At 27.3% G+C, this 21,595-nt stretch overlaps 1 protein-coding gene across 1 annotated transcript in view; it reads right to left on the bottom strand.

The window, feature by feature from the left end:
• The window catches only part of nonC (serine/threonine-protein kinase Smg1), a 157,467-nt gene that overhangs the window by 60,878 nt on the left and 74,994 nt on the right, over positions 1-21,595 (bottom strand). The window contains exons 30-43 of the mRNA XM_067274716.1: positions 20,268-20,406; positions 16,958-17,237; positions 16,750-16,875; positions 16,494-16,675; positions 16,231-16,384; positions 15,263-15,323; positions 14,201-14,290; positions 8,570-8,764; positions 8,262-8,400; positions 7,999-8,175; positions 7,520-7,826; positions 4,073-4,184; positions 3,603-3,773; positions 930-1,159 (exon numbers count right to left, since the gene is read on the bottom strand). Coding sequence (XP_067130817.1) covers positions 930-1,159; positions 3,603-3,773; positions 4,073-4,184; positions 7,520-7,826; positions 7,999-8,175; positions 8,262-8,400; positions 8,570-8,764; positions 14,201-14,290; positions 15,263-15,323; positions 16,231-16,384; positions 16,494-16,675; positions 16,750-16,875; positions 16,958-17,237; positions 20,268-20,406 — 2,363 coding nt within the window. The remainder of the gene's footprint in view (positions 1-929; positions 1,160-3,602; positions 3,774-4,072; positions 4,185-7,519; positions 7,827-7,998; positions 8,176-8,261; positions 8,401-8,569; positions 8,765-14,200; positions 14,291-15,262; positions 15,324-16,230; positions 16,385-16,493; positions 16,676-16,749; positions 16,876-16,957; positions 17,238-20,267; positions 20,407-21,595) is intronic.

Genomic DNA, 21,595 nt, shown 5'->3' with positions numbered 1-21,595 from the left:
AGTCTATGTATAAACTATTCCGTGCCAGAAACTTTTGCCCATTTTGCTCATCAAATGCAGGTGGTTACCTAAGCAGTTTTTACTGCATACCACACATACATACAAACAAACGAACAAACAAAATAATATAACATGGTTATGAGTAATACATGCAACATATTAAACTTTTTTAAACTCTAAAAATTTCTTGTTTCTATGCACCTGGAGATGAAATTGCTTTTACCCCTCAGACTATGAGAGGAAATTGTATAGCAAATAGTCAAACAATCTTCCTTTTGCTGATTTTGTCTTGAACGGATTAAGGCAACTTTGGCTGGTCTTGTGTTTAAATCACTTAAAAAATAAAATTATTCCAATTTGATTCTTTCTGAATAAAATTAATTTTTTGAGAGATTAAATATTACTGTGATAGATATTTGATATTGATTATAAAAATTTGCCAAACAAGGATTTAATTTTTAGCAAAAGTATTTAAATAAAGGTAAAACAATATCAAGCTAAAATATAGTATTTCATTTTCTCCCCATAGTAAAGCTAGTTCTGATAACTTCATAGTTAATATTTTACAGAGTTGAACAGTAATCAACAGTTGAAGTATTAAGATGCATAATCTAAATTTATGTATAAACTTTTCCTTATTATCCTTTGTATATCAAGTATTAAAATACATGACAGAATTCATTGTATTTTTATAATAATTTCTAAAAATCAGAAATGCTGTTGATTTGGAATAAATATAAATTATTAATATGTTTAATTAATGGGAGACAGGAAAAACCACTAATAAAATTTTAATTTCAAAGCTAGAGATTTTTCAAATTTAAATTAAATAGGCAAGAAGGAAAATAGCAATAAATTTAACACTCATTAAACTTAAATTTATCATTTACATTCTAAAGATGTTTTTCTTCAGTTTTAATTATACTTACTTATTCCCATCAGAACCAATAAATGCAAGTTTCTTAGGCTTTGTTTTAGTAGGCAAAATCGAGACATTATTATGGACAGATTCTATTGTAATCACTTGTACAGATTTAATGTTTGTCCCTGGCATCGGGATACGAGTACATTTAAGAGAAGACAAAACTGGACTAATTTGTTCCATCAATAGATGAGATCTAGTCTGTTGCTGCATTCTTTGTTGTAACATTTGATGTAACTGCAAATTGATAAAAGTGTTGTTATATTTTTAAATAATAAAATTATAATATTAAATTTAAAAATGAAATTGAATTTCAAAATCAAAAGAATCTGAAAATAAGAATATTTGATTTATGAGTCACGAATTATGCATTTTAAGCTTTTTTAAAATGCTATAATATGACAATTATAATAATAATAATAATAATAAACTAAACCAGGGATATTCTTTAATTTTTAATGATGATAATAAAATTGAGAAAATGAATTATTATTTAATATGAAATATTTACGTATTTTGTAAAGCTTATCTGCTTAAGCGCCAATTATACTGTTTGAACACAATAGTGAACTCTGGTATCCAGAATTTTTATTTTGAAAATTTCTTTGAAATTTGACTGACAAATAATCAAGTATATCAATAATACAGAAATCTGTTTATCTGAAATTGCAATCAATGGGAATATCCAAACATTAAAATTATAATAAAAGACATTTTTATGATCCATTTTTTTCTTTTTTAAAATTATGTTTCTATTAGTTGAAGAAGAATTTATACTAGGTTCACATGGGCATTTATATGCCAATGTGGATAAAACTGCTACAAAGTGGTTACAAACTGTCAATTCATCCTTTTCTTAATTCCTAATGAATGTACCAGTTTGTTAGGAATTGAGAATGCTTGCTTTTTGCCAAACTTTGGTTTGTTCAACCAATCAACTTTTCACATCTAGTGTTAGAAACATTTTTAACTAATCTTGTTGTAACTTAGTTTGTATCATGTAGTATGACGAGGAAAATATTTTAGTTTGGTTAGTGTTTGTTTCATTCATTAGTAGTAGTTCACATAACACTGTAATCTGAGCTTTACATTGTAACCTGTTATTCCCCCCATTTTTTGTATACCCAATTATGTCTTCCATTGATGCAAATTTCATTACAATGATAAATTCACAATTAATAATACATACCCATATTAAATTTCAGAAAAAATTTGCATTAAATAAAAGTTTTTCTAAGATACGAGGGTCATTCAATAAGTCCTTAGAAAAAGATAGAAAAACAAATTATTTTAAGTAGATTTTTTTTATTTTTCAACATAATCTCCTTTAAGCTCTATACACTTTACCAAGCATTTCTCAAACTTTTTTAAGCCATCTAAAAAGTATGATTTTGGAAGGTTCTCAAAACAGGCATCTGTTTGAGCGATGACCTCCTCGTTCGACATGAATTGTTGTCCGCCGAACCATTTTTTTAAGTTTGGAAACAAAAAAAAGTCACTGGGGGCCAAATCTGATGAATACGGTGGATGTTGTAATAATTCAAACTTTAATTCCGTAATTAACAAGTCAACCACACGATTACGTTTATTCTCCACTGAGAGCAAACGCGGCACCCATCTTGCTGAGATTTTTTTCACACCCAATTTTTCGTGCAAAATAGAAAAAACCGTACCTTGTGATATGCCTGTGGCCTCAACTATTTCACGCACTTTGATTCGTCGATCACTCAAAATCATATCGTGGATTTTGTCAATAATTTCGGAAGTAGTCACTTCCACTGGACGTCCCGAACGATGTTCATCTTTTGTGGATGTACGGCAACGTTTGAACTCATTTACCCAATTGTAAACAGTTGCAAACACAGGAGCAGATGTGCCGTGAACTTCATCCAACTCAGCTTTGATCTCTTTCAGTGTTAAGCCTTTTAAATGTAAGTGTTTAATCACCACTCAAAACTCACTTTTTTCCATTTTTCTAAATAAACAAAAGTTTCTTGCTTCAATCGACAATAAAAATTAAACCATGCGATGAATATGACTGAGATTTTCACAATTGTCCAGTGAGCCATGATGCTTACTAAAAACGTGCCAATTTTGATGCTACGAGCACCATCTATTGGATTTTCTAAGGACTTATTGAACGACCCACGTATATAAGTAGTCTTTATTCATTTTTATTCTAATCATTGTACTCTTTTTAAATTAAATTAACTACATATAAAAAAACAACAATAAAATTAATCCAGAACAAATCATAATTAATAAAAATTGAATAAGTATAATAAGCTTGTGGCAATTGACAGATCAGTTCGTTTAAATAAAAACTTATGTCATTGTTATAATGTGTGAATTTATATGTATTTGGAAGCAATTTTATTTACTTTCTCTATTTTCTTTATCACTCATTATTATTATTATTATTGAATTGTTAATTTTCTTCTTTAAAAGTTTTAAAATATCACAAAAATTGTCAAAATTGTAATTATTTTATGCTGAAAACATTGAGAAAATACTCAACTAATAAAATGAACCTAATCATAATATAAATATTAAGATTCTATACAAAATTATTTAAACAACAAATTCTTATAATACAGCTAAGACAGAAATTACATTGTCTACAGTCACTATAAATTTTTAAGAAATAACTGCATATTAAAACAAAGAAAACTGTCTGCACCTGTTTATACAGCGTCCAACTTTGTTGTGGACGAGATGGATCTACAGGATTTTTAAATTTTTGCAGAATATCTTCTATGTGTTTACCAAAAGTATCTTGAAACCATTGCTCATGAGGAGTTTCTGGAGTTTGAGAACTAATAGCTTGCAATTGTTCTAGTACAAACATTGTCTAATAATAAAATAGGAAAATTTTATATTAATCAAATATATAATAATTACAAATTTCACATTATATTTTAAATATACTAATAAATATATTTAGTTTTTAATTTACATACTTAATACTACTTAAGTAGTTATTAAATTATTTTTAATCAAATGTCAGTTGTGGCAAACAGATGCAACAACTTATCATAAAAGTGCTTCTCAACACTTCAATATATTCCCAAATTAAAAGCATTTATTTAAAATAAATAAATACTACAACGTAAAATTTATTACATTAAATCTTACAACTAATTCACTCACCGGTTTCATAAATACAGTATGTTTTTCTCTAATGATATTATATTTTTCTGATCTAGTTAATGAAGAATTTCCTTGAACTTTCTTGATTTCGTCTTCTAATGTCTGAATACGCCTGAAATTATTTTGAAATTAATAAAGTTTTAATTAACATAATAATCAGAACTGAAATTAACTTTTTGTAATTTGAGTAGTACAAAGATATAGCTGATATCAGAGGATAAAAATATTATAAATAAAGGAAGGAAGAAAGTCAAAAACTTTGCAAGAAATTTTTGAACAGAAAAGAGCCTCAAATAAATGATTGATTCTGCTATGCTTTGTGTTCCTGTAGCTGAAAAGGCTGCAGTTTATTTGTGATAGTCTTTATTTGTAATATTTTTTTAGCAGAATATTTTAAATTAAATTTCAAAAATTTGTATTGTTTTATAAAACACAGTACTAAAACATAAAGGGTCTATATCTTGATTTATGTAAATATGAATTTCAAAAAAGTTGTAATTTTTTTATTTAAACACAGTTCAATTTTACCTTGCATGTTTCATTTTTACCTATTCATGCAATTTTTCTGCCTAAATTTGTTTTAAACATATAAATAAACAATAACATTGTTTAACATTAAAAACTCAATTATTATTACTGTATTGTCTTGAATATATGTTGACCCCCAAGTTCAGAATCCTTTCTTTTTGGAAAAAATTAGAACACTAATGTAAGTCAATCTTTTTATTACTACTTTTATTTGCATTAAAAAAAACTATAAACAAAAATAAAAAAGTTACTATTTAAAGTTAATTATTTTATTTTCTAATTGATTAAAATTAGAATTACACTCAGCTGACAGTATTTACATATAAATATAAAAATATATCAATGACAAAAATGTCTTCCTGTAGATCACCAGCAATATTCCAAAAACAGTTTTCACTTGCAGAGAAGAACATTTACCTATTTTACAATTTTCAACCTTTTATTTTAAGCTATGCCTCTGCAGAAAAATTTAAAATGGGTGAATGTTCCTCTATGCAAGTAAGAACTGTTTTTGAAATACAGTAGAGCGTCATTTATCCGAATCAATTGGGTACTGGGGTTGTTCGGATAACTGATTATGTATGAAAAAATATATTAGCCTATCCCATGTGAAAATTTTTCTCCATTGCATGTCACTTCGAATTAAATTTTCATCAATTTTAAGCCTAGCAAAAATTTTTATAATAATAATTGTGGCTATTGTATTGTTAAAAATTATTTCTTTATTTTGTACAAACAAAATAAATATATTGAAAAATATAAAAACAAAAAAAATTTATACTTTAGAAGTTAATCTAGTATCAAAAATGTTTGATTCAGTGCGACACAGTCCAACTGGAAAGCTTTCAGTTGATCAGCTTTTGGATAAACGACACTCTACTGTATTGCTAGTGACTAAAGCAACAGACAGGAAGACACTTTTGTCATTAATATATTTTTATATTTATACTTATTTTCTATAACTTAATTTTTGAAAATTTTTATAAATTCTATTTAATGGAGTGTGTGTAACATTACCAGAAAAAAATAAATATATATATTTAAAATATATATATATATATATATATATATATTATAAATTTATACAAGATATTCCATAAGACAGCTTATTTCAACAAAATAAGTAATGAAAGAAATGTTATACTGCCTTGATTACACATACATTTCTTTAAAAATACAAATATTTACATTTCTGTTTAAATTATTTTTAACTTTTTAATTCTTTTCTGGTTCATATTACTACAATAAATATTTCAAAAATGTGTTATGTTTGAAACATAAAAAAAATATAAGATGGTATCATTAATGACTGAAGTCATACTAAAGCCCCTTTTACATGTTCTGGTTTGAAACCATGACCATGGCTAGCTACTGTGCCATAAATTTCCATCAACCAATGATTTCTATGGAGCCTTTCCCATAACATAATCATGGTGAAATATCATACATGGTGAGTTTTTGTTGAAGGAGTCCACACTAGTTTTTTTGCCACAGTCATGATTTCTATGGTTTGTGTATTATCTCTTTCACATGTCACAATTTTTTGCCTTGCCAACATCTGGTGAGATATGTGAAATTTACAGTTTCTTTTTATTAAAAGGGAGGATCATGAAGTGGATATTGAATTACTAATAAATTTAGTTCAATAAAGATCTGTTTTGTGGGATAAAATATTAGAAGAATATAAAACTTGAATAAAACTAAATTTCACATTTTAGAATTTTGACAAAGTAAAACAGCAACAAGCAATCTCTTTTCCAAATGTAATCCACAAGTGAATTTCATAGACTTCTAATGGCCTCAAGCATTTTGGTTAAAGAGATGCAGGCTTTAAGCTTGCTGAATAACAATGTACTCCATAACCCTAGTACTGTACAATAGATGCTAAAATAATTGTGTACTAAACATATAGTAATTTATTCTTATTTTTTCATTGGTTGAATTTAGTGTGAGGCCCACCATTCCCCCAAAGTTTTGGTTATTATTACAGATTATTATAGACCTGTTTATATATATATTAATAACATAATAATTTTAATCTTAATCAATTTATTGTATTTTAAGCTTTATATGTATTTTATATCCCTTTTTTTTATTTTGTCTGGGTGTGTAATGAACAATTGTTAACTACCAGACAGGACACCCTTTGCATCCACATCTCAAAAATGTGTGTGTGTGAATGCGACACTGGGACTGTATGTTTATCAACCAACATTGTAAAGGAATTTTGCCTATTTTTCTGATTTTGGGGACCCCTCTTTCTAAATTTTTAGTAATACCAGTTAAAAATAATTCAGAGAAATTAATTAGAATAAAAATATTATCCATTAATTGTTATAAATCTTACAACATGTAAAGGAAAAGACAAAGATGATGACCTCATTTCCCCCTTTTTCAATAGTATTAGATGACAGATGCTACTCTATCCATGTCATGTATATGATTTATGTAATAAATATACACAGATGGTGGATTTTCTCTGTTCCAATCAAATATAAAAAAACAGATTAATTGTAAATATGGAAAATATCATATGTTCCTGAATAAACACAGTTGGCTAATGGGCTTAGATGCAATGCTGTGACTAGCCATGATCATGGTTTCAAACTGAATTGTGTGAAAGGGCCTAAGGATAACTGTTTCCAAAATGCTTGTAAAAATGTTACATAAAGCATCTGACTAATTTTAGATTTGTAGAGATACTAAAAAGTATGTGAAAAATTAATAATTAACATTTTCAGCTTCATGTTTTCATTTTGTTCTATTACTTATATTTTTAAAGAAATAGTTATACATACAATAGTGTTACAAAGATGTTTCTTTGAAATTAGCCTATTTTAATTTTTAAGACATCCTACTTATAATATATATAAATAAATATTTACTTTTTAATGTTTACATTAAAAAGAAAAAATTTACCTATTAACTTCTGCATGATGTAATGTCAGGGTACCAACCCATAACTCATCCCAAAGTAGAGTAATTCTTCTCAGTTCGTGAACAAGATTTTTTACTTCAGCAATTGTGTGAGCATCTTGTCTAGCTAAGGTTTCAACAAGAGCAGTAAAACAATTTTGCATGATGGCAGCTTTTTGCTGTTCTTCTTCAGACTCGTCATCTGATATCATTGGTGAAGAAGTGCTTGGTAGATCAGGTGATGGGTGCTCGAGATCAGATATTGCTCCTGTTTCATCAAGATCTTCAGAAAAACAGGAACTAAATATTCCTAAAATATCATATTTTTATGATAAATACATTCATTCGCTTGAAATATCACAAGCAACAAATTTCCATTTGTATTATAATTTAAAAAAAATTTATTAATGCATACTTACATCTGATCAAATGAATAAAACAGTTTTATTCATTTTAAATAAAATTTTTCTTAAAATATATACCTGAAGTAGCTTCTTCTTGAATTCCACTTCCTTTCTTAATTGTAAGTGATCCAACAACAGCAGGAAATACAATTAAATGTGGGGAAGCTTGAGCAACACGACATAATAAATCTGATATACTCTGGCGAACATATGGTTCGGGATGATTGAGTCGAGAAAAAAGCTGAGGTATAATCCCTATAATTGAAGGGAAAAAAATGTGTATAGAGTATTTTATCAAATAAACCTAAAATTTTAAATGTCACATCTGTACATAAAATTACCTCTCCAAGGAGCAGTGGGTGTTTCAGCCAAACCTTTCTCCAGTACATCTCTCAATTCCGCTGCATGTTTCACAACTAGTCGCAAAAGGCGCAATGTAGCAGTGACATTATCATCTTCACAACGTTCATTTTCTTCACACTATCAAAAAATAACAATAAAAATAAGTTAATAACTTTCAATTTTTCAGATAAAATAATTTTATACTGGCATTAACAATCATTAATAAATAACATAAATTGTTATTTATTAAAGTTTATTTAGTTACATAAAATAAACATTACTTGAAGTTACATAAAATAAACATTACCTGACTATTAAGATGAAGGAATTGAAAGTAGGCTTTTGCTGAAAGTTCATAATAACGATAAACACGTTTCACAACTTTTCTCCAGATTTCTATCAATTTTCCAATTACTTTCTCACTATCTTTGGAATTATGCAAATTTGGACAGCAAGCAAATAATTGTTTTCTGACCATTTCAGCTCTGTCAGCAAACAAGTCCTATAAGTCATTAAAAAAATGTTAAAAATTGTTTGCTATCTGTGAATGAAGTAAGAAAAGTGATAAATAAAATATTAAATTTAATTAGTAAGAGAAACTTCATCTAATTTTTGTTAGCTATGATTAGAATTGACTTTAATAAATATTAAGAAATTATATGTCACTTACTAATATTTTTTAAAGTCAATTCTAATAATAGCTAACTAAAAAAAACTACAGTAAAATTTTTATAAAGAATAATTTTTATGCTGATAAACTTTAATATTATATTTAAATATCTTTGAATTAATTTATAAATTTTAATTACTCTATTATTTAACTTCATTAAATGAGATTAGTTAATAAAATAATCACAGCAAAGTAATTATAGCAACCTGTATGATGATGATTAAATATTTTAATATTTTGTGCACCAACACCTCCTTAAATATTCATTATTGAATGTCCTTCTATCCTCCATTTATTTATAAACAGTTCAATATTTATGCTTAATATTTAGCATCTTTACATGTTTTGTTGTTTAACTTAAGCTATGTCTATTTACAATTAATCTTTTAGTCAACATAATTTTCTTAATGCAACATTTACTATTTTAGTAAAACAATTTTGTTAATAGTCCTGGTTGTTAATAAAAAAAATCATTTTATATTTGAGACTGTCTATAAATTAACTAAAGAACATAAAATAATGTTTTTCAAACTCTTTCCTTCACAGTCAACCTAAATTTTAAAGAAATTTTCATGACTCATACATAAAACTTTCTGGAAATATAAATACAAAATCTCAACTTCAACAAAGTTTTATAGTTCTTGCTTTTGTTTTATTTAAAGAATGTATGTATGTATGTATATATATATATATATATATATATATATATATATATATATAGCATTCTTTAAGAAGTTACACATATTTACCTAGTCTATTGATAAATATTTATTTAAAGTTTAAAATAAACTTTCTTCAACTTGTCATTATATTTCTTTGGTTTAGAGACCTAATCTAATCCCTATGTAGTAGTAGTTGAAAGGAGTATGCTAAATAGTTTAATTAAAAAAAAAAAAAAAAGACCTCCAATAAAGTCCAAGGAGTCTCTATTAATTACAATTAAACTTTTTTTTTTTAAGATTTACTTCCCATTATCAACTAACAATTTCTGTTCAAACGGGTCTGAACATTGACATCTTTATGGGTTTCTCAATCCACTTTTACCTAGATCTGTCATTATGGGCCAACTTAATGGACAACTCAGATTCCTTATAATATCTTTTATTTAAAAGAGAATTGCATTTAGGACTTTCAGTCCCTCTTTGGTCAACTGTATACATTTGTTTTATCTTAATTTACACTTTCAATACGTTTCCTTGTAATGATGTTATTTTAAACCTTTTAAAATGTTTTTTCCTTATAAAATTCGAATTCATTTATGTTAAAATTTCATAGATAATAATATAATAAAAATAAACTTTATTTGACAATTAAATTAATTACAACGAAGAGGGGGAAACAAAACTAAAAAATTCCTCTAACTCAAACCATTTAGTTTCTTTAACCTCTTGCTAAATTTAAACAAATCACAGAAGTTTGAATTTGAATTACTGTGCAACATTCTGATGTACTCACCATACATATCATTTCCACAGTTACAAAACATGAAAACACTAATCACTATATCTACATAACTGGTTACAGATTAAACAAACAGGAAGACCTCTCCTTGATAAGATGCAATTTAGCCTAAGCCTCGCTATCTGTTTCTTCACCACCATATAGTGATAACCTGCCATTCCAAAATTAGGCTTTACAACACTATAATAGCTTAACAATACAAAATTATTTAACACCTCATCACCTGTAATTCCAATTCTATACTCTCATTACCATGGTCAGAATTTGTTCTTTCCATCTATCAGCCTGTTTCTCCATAACCATTTCACCGAATCCCAGCCACTCCAGCCAACTTTTAAAGTCAAATCACCAAAAAGTCCTTTCTAGTTTCGTAGCATGAAAGGAGTTCTTGGTGATCAGACTTTAAAAGTTGGCTGGAGCAGCTTCTGTTTCAGTTGACCATTTAAATTTACAGATCTTCTGTTTCCATTTTGAAAGACCAATATCTTACTTTTTTAAATATTAATCTGCAAATCCATATCAATTGAAAAACTCTTCAGACTGTCAACAGCCAATTGTAATTCTACTGGGCTGTCACAGCCACTATCACCACATCATAGGCATACAACAGAAACTTAGTATATGTGTTATTTCCTATCCATAAACCAGTAAATTTTTGAATTTAATTCAACCTTGTTACCAAACAGTCAATAAGGAAAATAATAATGGGCTCAGTGGACATCCCTGCCAAACTCCTTTTTTACAGTAAAAATATTCCGGAGAAGATCCATTAGCAAACATAAATGCTGATGTGTCCGTGTACATTGATCTTAACAAATTTACAATTTTATAGCTTAACCTCAAATCAGAAAGCCTCCTCCACAATTTCAAATAATTCACTGAATCAAATGCTGCTGTATAGTCCACAAAGCAAGTATATACTTTTCTTTGCTTCTTTGTTAGCCTTTCTTTTAACAAGTTCCGTAAGACAAATATATGGTCCACTGGAGAGTATCCTTTATGCCCAAAACTGCTTGCATCTCTGACAAAATTCACTCTGTTTGCCCAAAATAACAACTTTTTACAGAGGATCATAGAGATCTTGCTGACTATGTTCAACAGCGCTATTCCTCTATAATTACTTTATATATACATCTTCTGATTTAAAAATGGCAAATATTTGCACTATTTTCCAACTATCCAGATATGTTCCAGATTTCAAAATTTCATTAAAAAAGTTCAGTAATTTCTGCCACAGTTGCCCATCTGCCAACTTTCCATCAGAATGCCATCCAGGCCAGCTGCTTTACCTCACCTTGCCTCATTCGAAACAAATTCTAATAAGAAATATCCATATCTAAATATCTTACAGATATCAACTCCAAGCAAACAAATTCTGAATCTAGATTATCACTAAACAATAAACTTTTAAAATGCATAAACAGTTCTGATTTAATCTCCTCTGGAATACAGTGTCTATTTCTACCTTCCAGTTCCTGAATACACTCCCAAAACTGGGCTTGACTTGCAGTTTGAAAGCAACTGATTAAAACTGGTCAGAAATTCCTGTTTTTTTTTTGCTTTTACAAAGTGCTCTAAAATTTTGCTTCAATAACAGATATTCTTTTAATCTCCAATCCTCTCAGAGTCTCCATCTCCTCAGCTTGTTTTTCAACTTAATCTTTAGTTCCAAACACTCATCATCAAACCATTGTCGATTATACCTAGAGAAATACTGGAGTCTTTTTTCTCTGAATCTAAGTTTCTCCACTATACCTGACACCACATTGGTAAGAGCATTTAAATCACTTATTGTCAAATTGATTATCTCAGCAAATACCTTGTAATTCATTTACAAACTACTCTTTCCATTCCTTCTTCCATCCTTCACAAAACTGAACTGATTGCCTACAATATCCCTTGTTCACACCCTTAGCAGAAATTTTTAAATGCAGCATCATATGATCAGATTTAATGCAATCATCTATACTAAAATACCTTAAATTCTCAGCTGCCAGACATTTTACACACAAATAATCAATTACACTTTTGCCCAAATGTGAAATAAAAGTGTATTTTCCCTGTGCATCCTCCTTAACTCATCCATTTCAAACCCGTAGTTTGAAACAATTCCACTAACGTCATTCCAATCTTGCTAATGCATTTATCTTCTGAACTCTGGTAGACACTATAGTCCAACAAGGGAAACAAACTGTCTTCCCAATCTATTTCGATCAATAATTCAATTCTACCATTAAAATTTCCCAGTAAGTATATATCTCATTTTGAAAAGAATGAAAAAGTGACTCAAGTGATTTATAACATTTAACATAAACTTCTATTCTAATATAGACAAAAATAAACTTTTTTCTTTTCCAACAGACTTCAAATAATCAATCCTCAAAGGGACAAACTGCCACATCTTTCAGCTCTTTGTCTATCATCAACAATATCCCACCTCTTTTTTGTTCTTTCTCAAATTTACTGATAGCACTAACCTTATAAAAGTCATATGCACTACTTACATCAGCTGGCAGTTTCCTTAAATCTGGTTCTCCCAACCAGGTTTCCATCCAGCATAATATATGGATCTTTCTCACAATGTTCCAATACCCTATTTAATATTCCCACTTCCATCCATTCATGTTCCAACTAAGAACTCTTAATGTATCATACTGGTTCCTAAAAAAGAATCCCTGGTAACACTACTATCCTCATCTTTATCCTTGCCATCCTTACAGAGGATTTCACTTATCATCAATTTATCATCCTTGAAGTATGCAATTTTTCCCTCTTTCCTAGCCTGTCTGAAATGATTCATTTGATCTTTTCTCTCTTCCCTGCATTCCATGGAGCAATCCTGCCTTATGCGCATTGCTCTTCTCCAATCTGAGACCTCAAGTTTGTTACAATTACTCTTCCAGCTTTTCAGTATTTCTCTTTTTGCTTCAAAAGAGAAGCAAAAAAAGCCATGGCAACAGCTATGCCCCCAATTTCATAGATATTTTTAATTTTCAATAAATTACATAAAATTTTTCCAGAATTCTAACACACATACATTCATTTCATTATGACAAATCTAGGTAAAATTAGATTGAGTAACCCATAAATGCCAACAAATTTTACTAGATACAAAACAAACAATAGATCTGAACATGTTCAAATCTGTTTGAAAAGTAATTATGAGATAAGATGATAATAAACCTAAATCTTCCTGAAAAATATGTAATTGTAATAAATGGAGACTCCATAAACTTTATTAAAAGTCTTGTACTTCTTAAGTATGATAGATGAATTACTGATTTTAAAAAAACTAATAGTTTCGTATATTTTCTCCTAGTACTGGCAATGGTGTTTCATTTATATATATTATGTACTATTACTAATCATCCAAATTGCATAACTAGAACACTGTGAAAATAATTTGCAGCAAAATGATCTATGATTAATCATATCACTGATTTAATTTGCCTAAGCATATTGCAAATTTCTTTCATTTATCCAATGATTATTAAATATTGCATCATTTTTCAATTATATTAATTTTAAAATTTTTCTACATAATTAATTCTCTTCCGTAAGTTGTTCTTTACAAAAAAAAAAACATAATTTTAAATATGGAAAATGTCTTATTTATGCATAATTATCAGACTAGTTCAATGTTAACTATGAATATTAAAATAGAATCTAAAATGGAAAGTAAATGAATGAAAACAAAATCAGATTTGATTTAGCAATTATTAACAATTTTGCTTTCTTTGTAAATTTTTATGTTTATCTGATAAAATGGAAGAAAATATAATTTGCTATTTTTCATTATTAAAATACCATTCCATGGTCATCCCATTCACTTTCTGAAGATCCATGAATTTGGCTTATGACTTGAAGAATTGAATCTTTCTCTTCTTCCTTCAAATCCTAAAAAGAAATTATAAGTATTAAATATGCTTTATACAGTTATACAAAATAAATAAATATTATTCAGTTTTTTGATTATGATGTAAATTAATATAATCAAATGTTTGGTACATATCTGAATATTACTTAATATATATAAATATGTACTATACATGTGTACAGGAGCTCCTCTACTTATGAACTTTCAGACTTATGAACAATTTGACTATGTTTAAAATTTAAATTTACACAAATTCTGAAGTTCTTTTGCCAGCTCTAATCTGTGATCATGGGATGGTGTTGAAATCAGTCCTTTGCCAATAATACATAATAAATTCTTAACAAATAATTAATGTAGATTTATTTCTATTGCCTGTAATTTTCCATTTTTGTATGAATTCTGACATTCCATCACTGTTCAAGTGGTGGTATTGAAGTTGGTAATGTTAGAGTAATGGCAATTTTTGCTATTGCTTACAATTTTTATAAACTTTTACGATCAGTGCTTCAAAAATGCATCTAAAACATAATAGTAAATCTAACAGGGAAATAAATGCAAAAAGTGTGGCTCTGTTACTGTGGAAACTAAACTTTATTATTAATCTAAGTGCATTAGGTGAAAAAACCACATTTGAAACACTGCTACTAATCAGTAGAAGGCAAGAGGGTGTATCTTATTCTACTAAATACATTAAAAAATCAAACAATACGTGGTTATTCTGTGTACAAATGTATTTTTTAGGTTAGTTTTTGACTTACTACAAATCCTTCAAAACATAACCTGTTCGTAAGGAAGCAACTATATATACATGTTACCAAAAGTTATATTTTTGCATTTTTCCATTAAAAAAATTATAAATTGGTTTTCCAACCAGATTATTTACATTACAAATGAAATACTATAAATTAATTATAATCAAATTTAATAACAATTTTACTATAGTTCTACACAAATAGTGAAATCATAATTGTACAATTGAAGAATTTACTTACCCATGACAGTGCTGATAAAACTTGCTGTGTTTCTTCATCTGTCAAGGTAATGCAGCCATCACTATAATAAAAATAAAAATAAAATTACTTAATGCGAGGCATCAAGATATTGCAAATCATATATCCAGTCACAATTATGCTCATTACAAATAACCCTATCTTTCCAAGGAGTTGACCAGCATGAGCAAAAGATAGGGAAATGACATCTGACCTGAAACTGTTTTGGTTATTGTCTCTTATCTTTGAGGAACAGTACTAATAATGATGCAAGATGCTAAATAAATTTTCGTGATTTGATTATGGTTATATAATTTATATTTAGGTATCAGTTATGGTTTTGGTCCTGGTTTTTTAAATTTTAAAACATTAGTATTGGTTAAACTACAATTCACATCACTGATTTGCTAAAACTTTTATTTATATCTTGAGAGATCATAGTTTCTCCCAAGTGCAAGAGAAAAATCATTCAGAAGGATGATTTTTCTCTTGAAGGGTCATCTTTGACAGATGAACACACAGCTACCATTCCAATAATCTCATCTACAGGGGTCATGCTGCATAGTGCTAAAACTGCCACTTGGCAATATTTTTATTAATGTGGCAATATAAAATATAATACTGGCAATAGCAAATGGTGATGAAACCCCTTCCACTTCATAAAATTAAATATCATCATAAAATAAAATTAAACATCTTCATAAAATTAAATATCAACAAACATAAAATTATTAAAAACAAAACTGAATATATAAAAGGTTAATATATTACTATTATTAATTATATATAAATGTTTAGAAAGTAGCAATATTTTTTAAAATTAATTTTAATTTTTAAAAATTAGTATTAAAATATTTTAATATTAATTTATCCCTATCAAACAAAGTAAACTAATAGCTGATAATATTTACAAAAATCAGTTTCATATTAATGAAAGTATTATATTTATCTTAATTCAAATTGAAATATACCTTGTCATGTCTGTAGCTTTACGACCCCATCTGTAACACCAAGAAGCCAAATTAGCCCAAGCTTTGGCTAATATGGGACAGTATCCAACTGCACGTTGCAGCAGTTCACCCAAAACAATTTCCGTATCATTCATTACATTGTCAAATCTTAATTCTAACAAAAACAAAATCAAATAATTATTTTCATTTTAGTATCTTATTTTCATTCTTAGTATTTTAAACATATTAGATAAATATATTTATCTGTAGAAAATTAAAACTACCTTTATGTAATTCCTTATTTTCATTTGTATCAATTATACTATTTGAGAAGCAATTTCTGTTAAAGGGCATATCAAGCAAATTTTGAAGATTTGCCATATTTTTCTTACTGTCATGTTCTTGTAATAAATCATTAACCAGTTTTATGTCTAATTGCAAATATTTCACAAATGTTAATAAAGATCTAAACAGAAAAATAAAAGTACCACATAAGAAATCATTTTATTGCCTAACAGTATCATCAACAAAATATCAAACCTTGAATTTAATTGTCTTAAAGATGTTTCCTTTAAAAATGTATCATCAGACATATTATTTAATGCTTGAGTCACACTATAAACACTATTCAGTAATATATCTGTTGCACCTCTCGTCTCACCCCAACTGTTAAAATATAATAATTTATATTGATATTTAATATTTATCTTCAATGATATTATTAGTAATTATTAAAATATAAACAAACCTATGTAATAGTTTCGCTCCTTCTGCTTGAAGTTTAATTAGTTTTTCTGTAGGTGCAACTTGCATTGTTAATTTGAGGTTTTCCAGTAAATATGCAGTATCTGATAAATATGAAGATGACAGACTATCTGTTGAAGTTGTACCTATTTTTGTAGTAGTAATATGTTGGTTCTGATTAAGAATTAAAGCAATATTTCTCAGTAAGAGTTTTTGAGCCAATTTATAATTTTGTTGCTTTCTAGCTAGGCGAGCAGCAATCAACTGAAGTTCAGTTAAATTCCCTAAATAAAAATAAAGTTCATAATTAATGAAAATCAAAATTAAAACTTTTAAAAATCTTTAAAATATAAATCTACATTAAATAATTTTTCATCAGAATGCATAGAAACATAAAAATGTTTAACATTCATAAAATCAATTTCTAAAGAGTATTTAAAAGTAATGAAAATCACAGAGAACAAAACCAACACCAGCACTATGAAAAGAAAAAATTTACTAACGTTTTCGTCTATATAAAAATAGACATCATCAGGTAAAATTTTGTTTTATATCATTTTTCTGATGATGTCTCTATTTTTATATAGATGAAAACATTAATAAATTTTTTCTTTTCATAGTGCTGGTGTTGGTTTTTGCTCTGTGTTTATATAATCCCAGTTTTGGAGAGATACTGGTAATAAAAATCAAATTTATCAAGACTTTCACTAACTTTTTAACCTTTTATTTATTATATTAATTTTAAATATAATTGTAGCAAGAAATGCCAGCAATTTAAATATGATTAATGTTTAAAGAAATAGTTAAAACTGATAACAATCATGTATTATCAACTTATCAGCTACATATTGATGCCAACAATGAAAGGACAGCTTAAATTTGTCTACCTGCCTGAAAACAATGATAATTAAGTAATAATTAAAACTAACTACAGTAAGTGAAGTTTATAAACATATTTTAACATAATGTTTTGGAAAACTTTGTGACTTTTTATTAAAAACACTATGTTGGCTAATAACATTTAATTTTATGTTAGGCTCTTATAACCATTTTTTACTGAAGATAGAGACCAGAAAATCAACTTTTCATAAACCTTTAATGCTATGCATTTCGAATGCTACACACTACTCTTCAGGCTTTCTACAATAAAGGAAATTTACAATTATTAAACCTGTACACATGGATAAATAAGACTTTCTCATGAACAAGAAAGGCTTATGTATCCATGTGTATAGTTTTAATAATAATAGTAAAATATGGTTATAAGAGGCATAACATAAAATTACATGTTATTAGCCAACATAGTATTTTTAATAAAAAGATGCAAAGTTTTCTAAGAAAAAAAATGTTCCATAACTCAAATAGTTTTAGAAATTAAATGTTTTGTGATGTGGAAATATTTATAACATTAAACAACTAATAATATCTGTGATTATATAAATAATAATAATATACAATACACAGTAGCTTATTGTATATTATTATTTGTTTAAAAGTTTTAAAAGAATTAATATGAAGCTATTACATGGAATATGTATTATGAAATAATTTAATGAATAAATGCTCTAAAGAAAATGACAAATATAAGCTCTAAATAATTGTTATTTGTAACTTTTGCCAATAAGAGTTACAAATAAACAGTAAAAAGCACTTAAATTATAAAAAATATTCTATTTTAACTTTTTAAATATTATTCCACAAATATCTTTCTCTTGAATATTATATTATTATTATCTTGAATGTATTAGATTTAGTGAACTGACTGAATTCAGTACATTCAAAAAGCATAGTCAGACATTTAGTTTGTCATACATAAATATTAGACTAAATGCAATTATGCTTCCATATAAACATATATACAGGTACTCCTCACTTTACAACCGAGTTCCGTTCCGACAACTACATCGTTAAGCGAATTGGTCGATAAGCGAGGAGCTTGCGCTGGGAATATAGGATCGTTGTAAAATTATACAAATTATGCAACAGACTTCAAATTTATTTATAAAAAGACTATTATAGTACGCTATTAGCCTATTATAGTACTATAAGACAATTATAGTATGCGTAAGCCTATTATAGTACGCTTAGTGCGCATGTCACCATTCGCCACTGATCGACACTCCAGCTGAGAAAGGGGATTCCCCGAATTTCAGATCGAAACTCGAAGTGTGAGTGGTCGTTAAGCAGATAGGTCGTAAAGTGAGGAGTACCTGTATATATATAAATATAAAAACATTATTGACTTTTATAAAAACAAACGATCATTGAAAAAAATTAGCAAGGGGTGTTTTTGTTCAACTTCAAATATATTTTATTAACTTAAAGTTTTTCTGAAGCTTCAAGTTAATAAAGGTAATCAAGCATATTTCATTATATTATGCTATGAATTTATGAATATAAATTAACAAATTCTTAATTATTATACCTTTGTGTCCTTGTTTAACTTAATTTAAAATTAACAAATTCTTAGTCTACAGAAAAAAATCTTTAAATCTATAGAAAATATCAATATTCAAAACAAACTACAAAATTACAACAATGAGGAGACTTTCAGATAAAGCCAGGTATAACACAAATTCTGAAATATCATACTGATAAATTTTAACATGGAACTTTCATTATTTAGTCTATTTTATTACTTTTTTCCAATATTCTATTATAACATCAAATAGTATTCTATTTGATGTTATAATAGAATAATGAATATATGATATTGAATATTTTGAGTAATTGAAAATTTAGACAAAATTCTGATGGAAAATGCTATATCTGACTTAGTCATTACACTTTGAACATATATTTTGTAAAATTCATTGACATTTTGGAAGAAGAACAGTAATAAACGTTTAATGCTTATAAAACCAAACACTGTCTATGAATCAAAAATTACAAAACTGAAGATATAACAGAGAATCATAATTACATCAACTTTAATTATATAGTTATTTTTATATTTTTGCTTGAAATATGATGCATACAATAAATGAATATACTTATAAAACAGATTTATTTAATAATGCAAAATATTGAAGATGTAAAATTTATGTAAACATGAGATCTTGTTATATTTTTGATGAACATTCCATACAAAAAAGTACATCATCATCAAAAAATTTAAAAAATAAAATAATAAAAAAATCAGTTTTGTGTAGCAGATCAGAAAAATTTTTTGTATGATTTTCATTTCCATTTGTGTGGAATAGTCATCTAAACTATAATTTTTATTTTTTACAAAACATATTTTTAAATTACTTTAATTTTAAATACTAATAATTACTATTAAAAAACTAATTTGGCTTGTAACATATACTTACCAACTTGAGGTCGAACATTTTGTTCTTTAGCACAAACATGTAAATTAACAATATTCCATGCTAATATATGACTCAGAAAAGAAGTGCAATAATCTGGTGGATTCATCATTAAATTATCATGTAATATTGCCGGAGAAATCTAAAGCAAACAAAAAATGCTTTTTTCATGAAATATATTTTGTATTCTTATATCAGATTATTATATGTAAATATAAAATCAATTAAAAATTATAAAATATAACTACATAATCTATAACAACTGAAAGTCAACCAATAATAAAATCAGCACATAAATAGCATTTGCTGGAAACTATAAGATTTTTTTTGTTCTCATAATTCAACTATTATTATAGTAAATCCCTGTTAACTCACCAATTTTTCAAAAAAAAAAAAAAAAAGTGAACAGTAATTTTAATTTTTTTTTTATAGCTGAATGCAAAATCAAAACAACTAGTTATTTTGCTAGATCTACCCACAAACTACAGTTCTAAATTTGGCAATGCTGCATGTGTTATCAACTCAGCTACAATACTATACATAACCAAAAGGAATCTAATTTGCTAGGCTCTTCAGAGAGGTAAGCCATCAAGTGTTGCTGGGATTATGATGGATATTTATCTTTTTAAAGTTCAGTATAACTTCTCTGTAGAGCTGAGCTTAATAAATTATTGTAATGTATATTCATTTGCTCCTTTTTCATGTTGTTGAAAAAAAACAACCTGCTAACTCAGACTTTTGTAAACTCAGAGAATATTCACCCCTATTAGTCCAAGTTAATTGGGATTTAGTGTATTCACTAAATTTTAAAATCCAAATTTAATTATTGGAATTATTTGGATTAAGTAATAAGAAATTTATATTAAATATAAAATTTTCTATAAATTTAAGTATAGTTTAACCCGATTATAATGTCAAGGGACAAGTGAAAAATAAGTTGTGAAAAAACCAATATTGATACTGCATTAATTAAGTGGATGAACCAATGCAGAAGTTCCAACTTACCACTACATGAACCGATACTAATGGAAAAAGCAGAATTTGGACCATTACTACTCGATACTAACTTTAAATGTTCTAATGGATGGCTAGACTGTTTTAAACAAAGACATGGCATAAGTTTTGGAAAAGTATGTGGAGAAGCAAAAAGTGTAAACCTACTAGACATTAAAAACTGGCTAAGAGATGTGTGGCCTAAATTAAGAGTGAAGACATTTATAATGCAGATGAAACTGGGACATTTTACAAACTTTTATTAGATAGAACATTTAAATTTAAAACAAAAAGTGTGTTGGAGGAAAACTTGACTGGTACAGATAAAAGAAAACTTC

This window comes from Centruroides vittatus, unplaced genomic scaffold, assembly GCF_030686945.1.
Source record: "Centruroides vittatus isolate TY-2023 unplaced genomic scaffold, ASM3068694v2 contig_559, whole genome shotgun sequence".
In the NCBI taxonomy this organism is placed as follows: Eukaryota; Metazoa; Arthropoda; class Arachnida; order Scorpiones; family Buthidae; genus Centruroides; species Centruroides vittatus.
The sequence above is the reverse complement of the archived record's forward strand: the minus strand, read 5'-3'. Positions and strand labels throughout refer to the sequence as shown.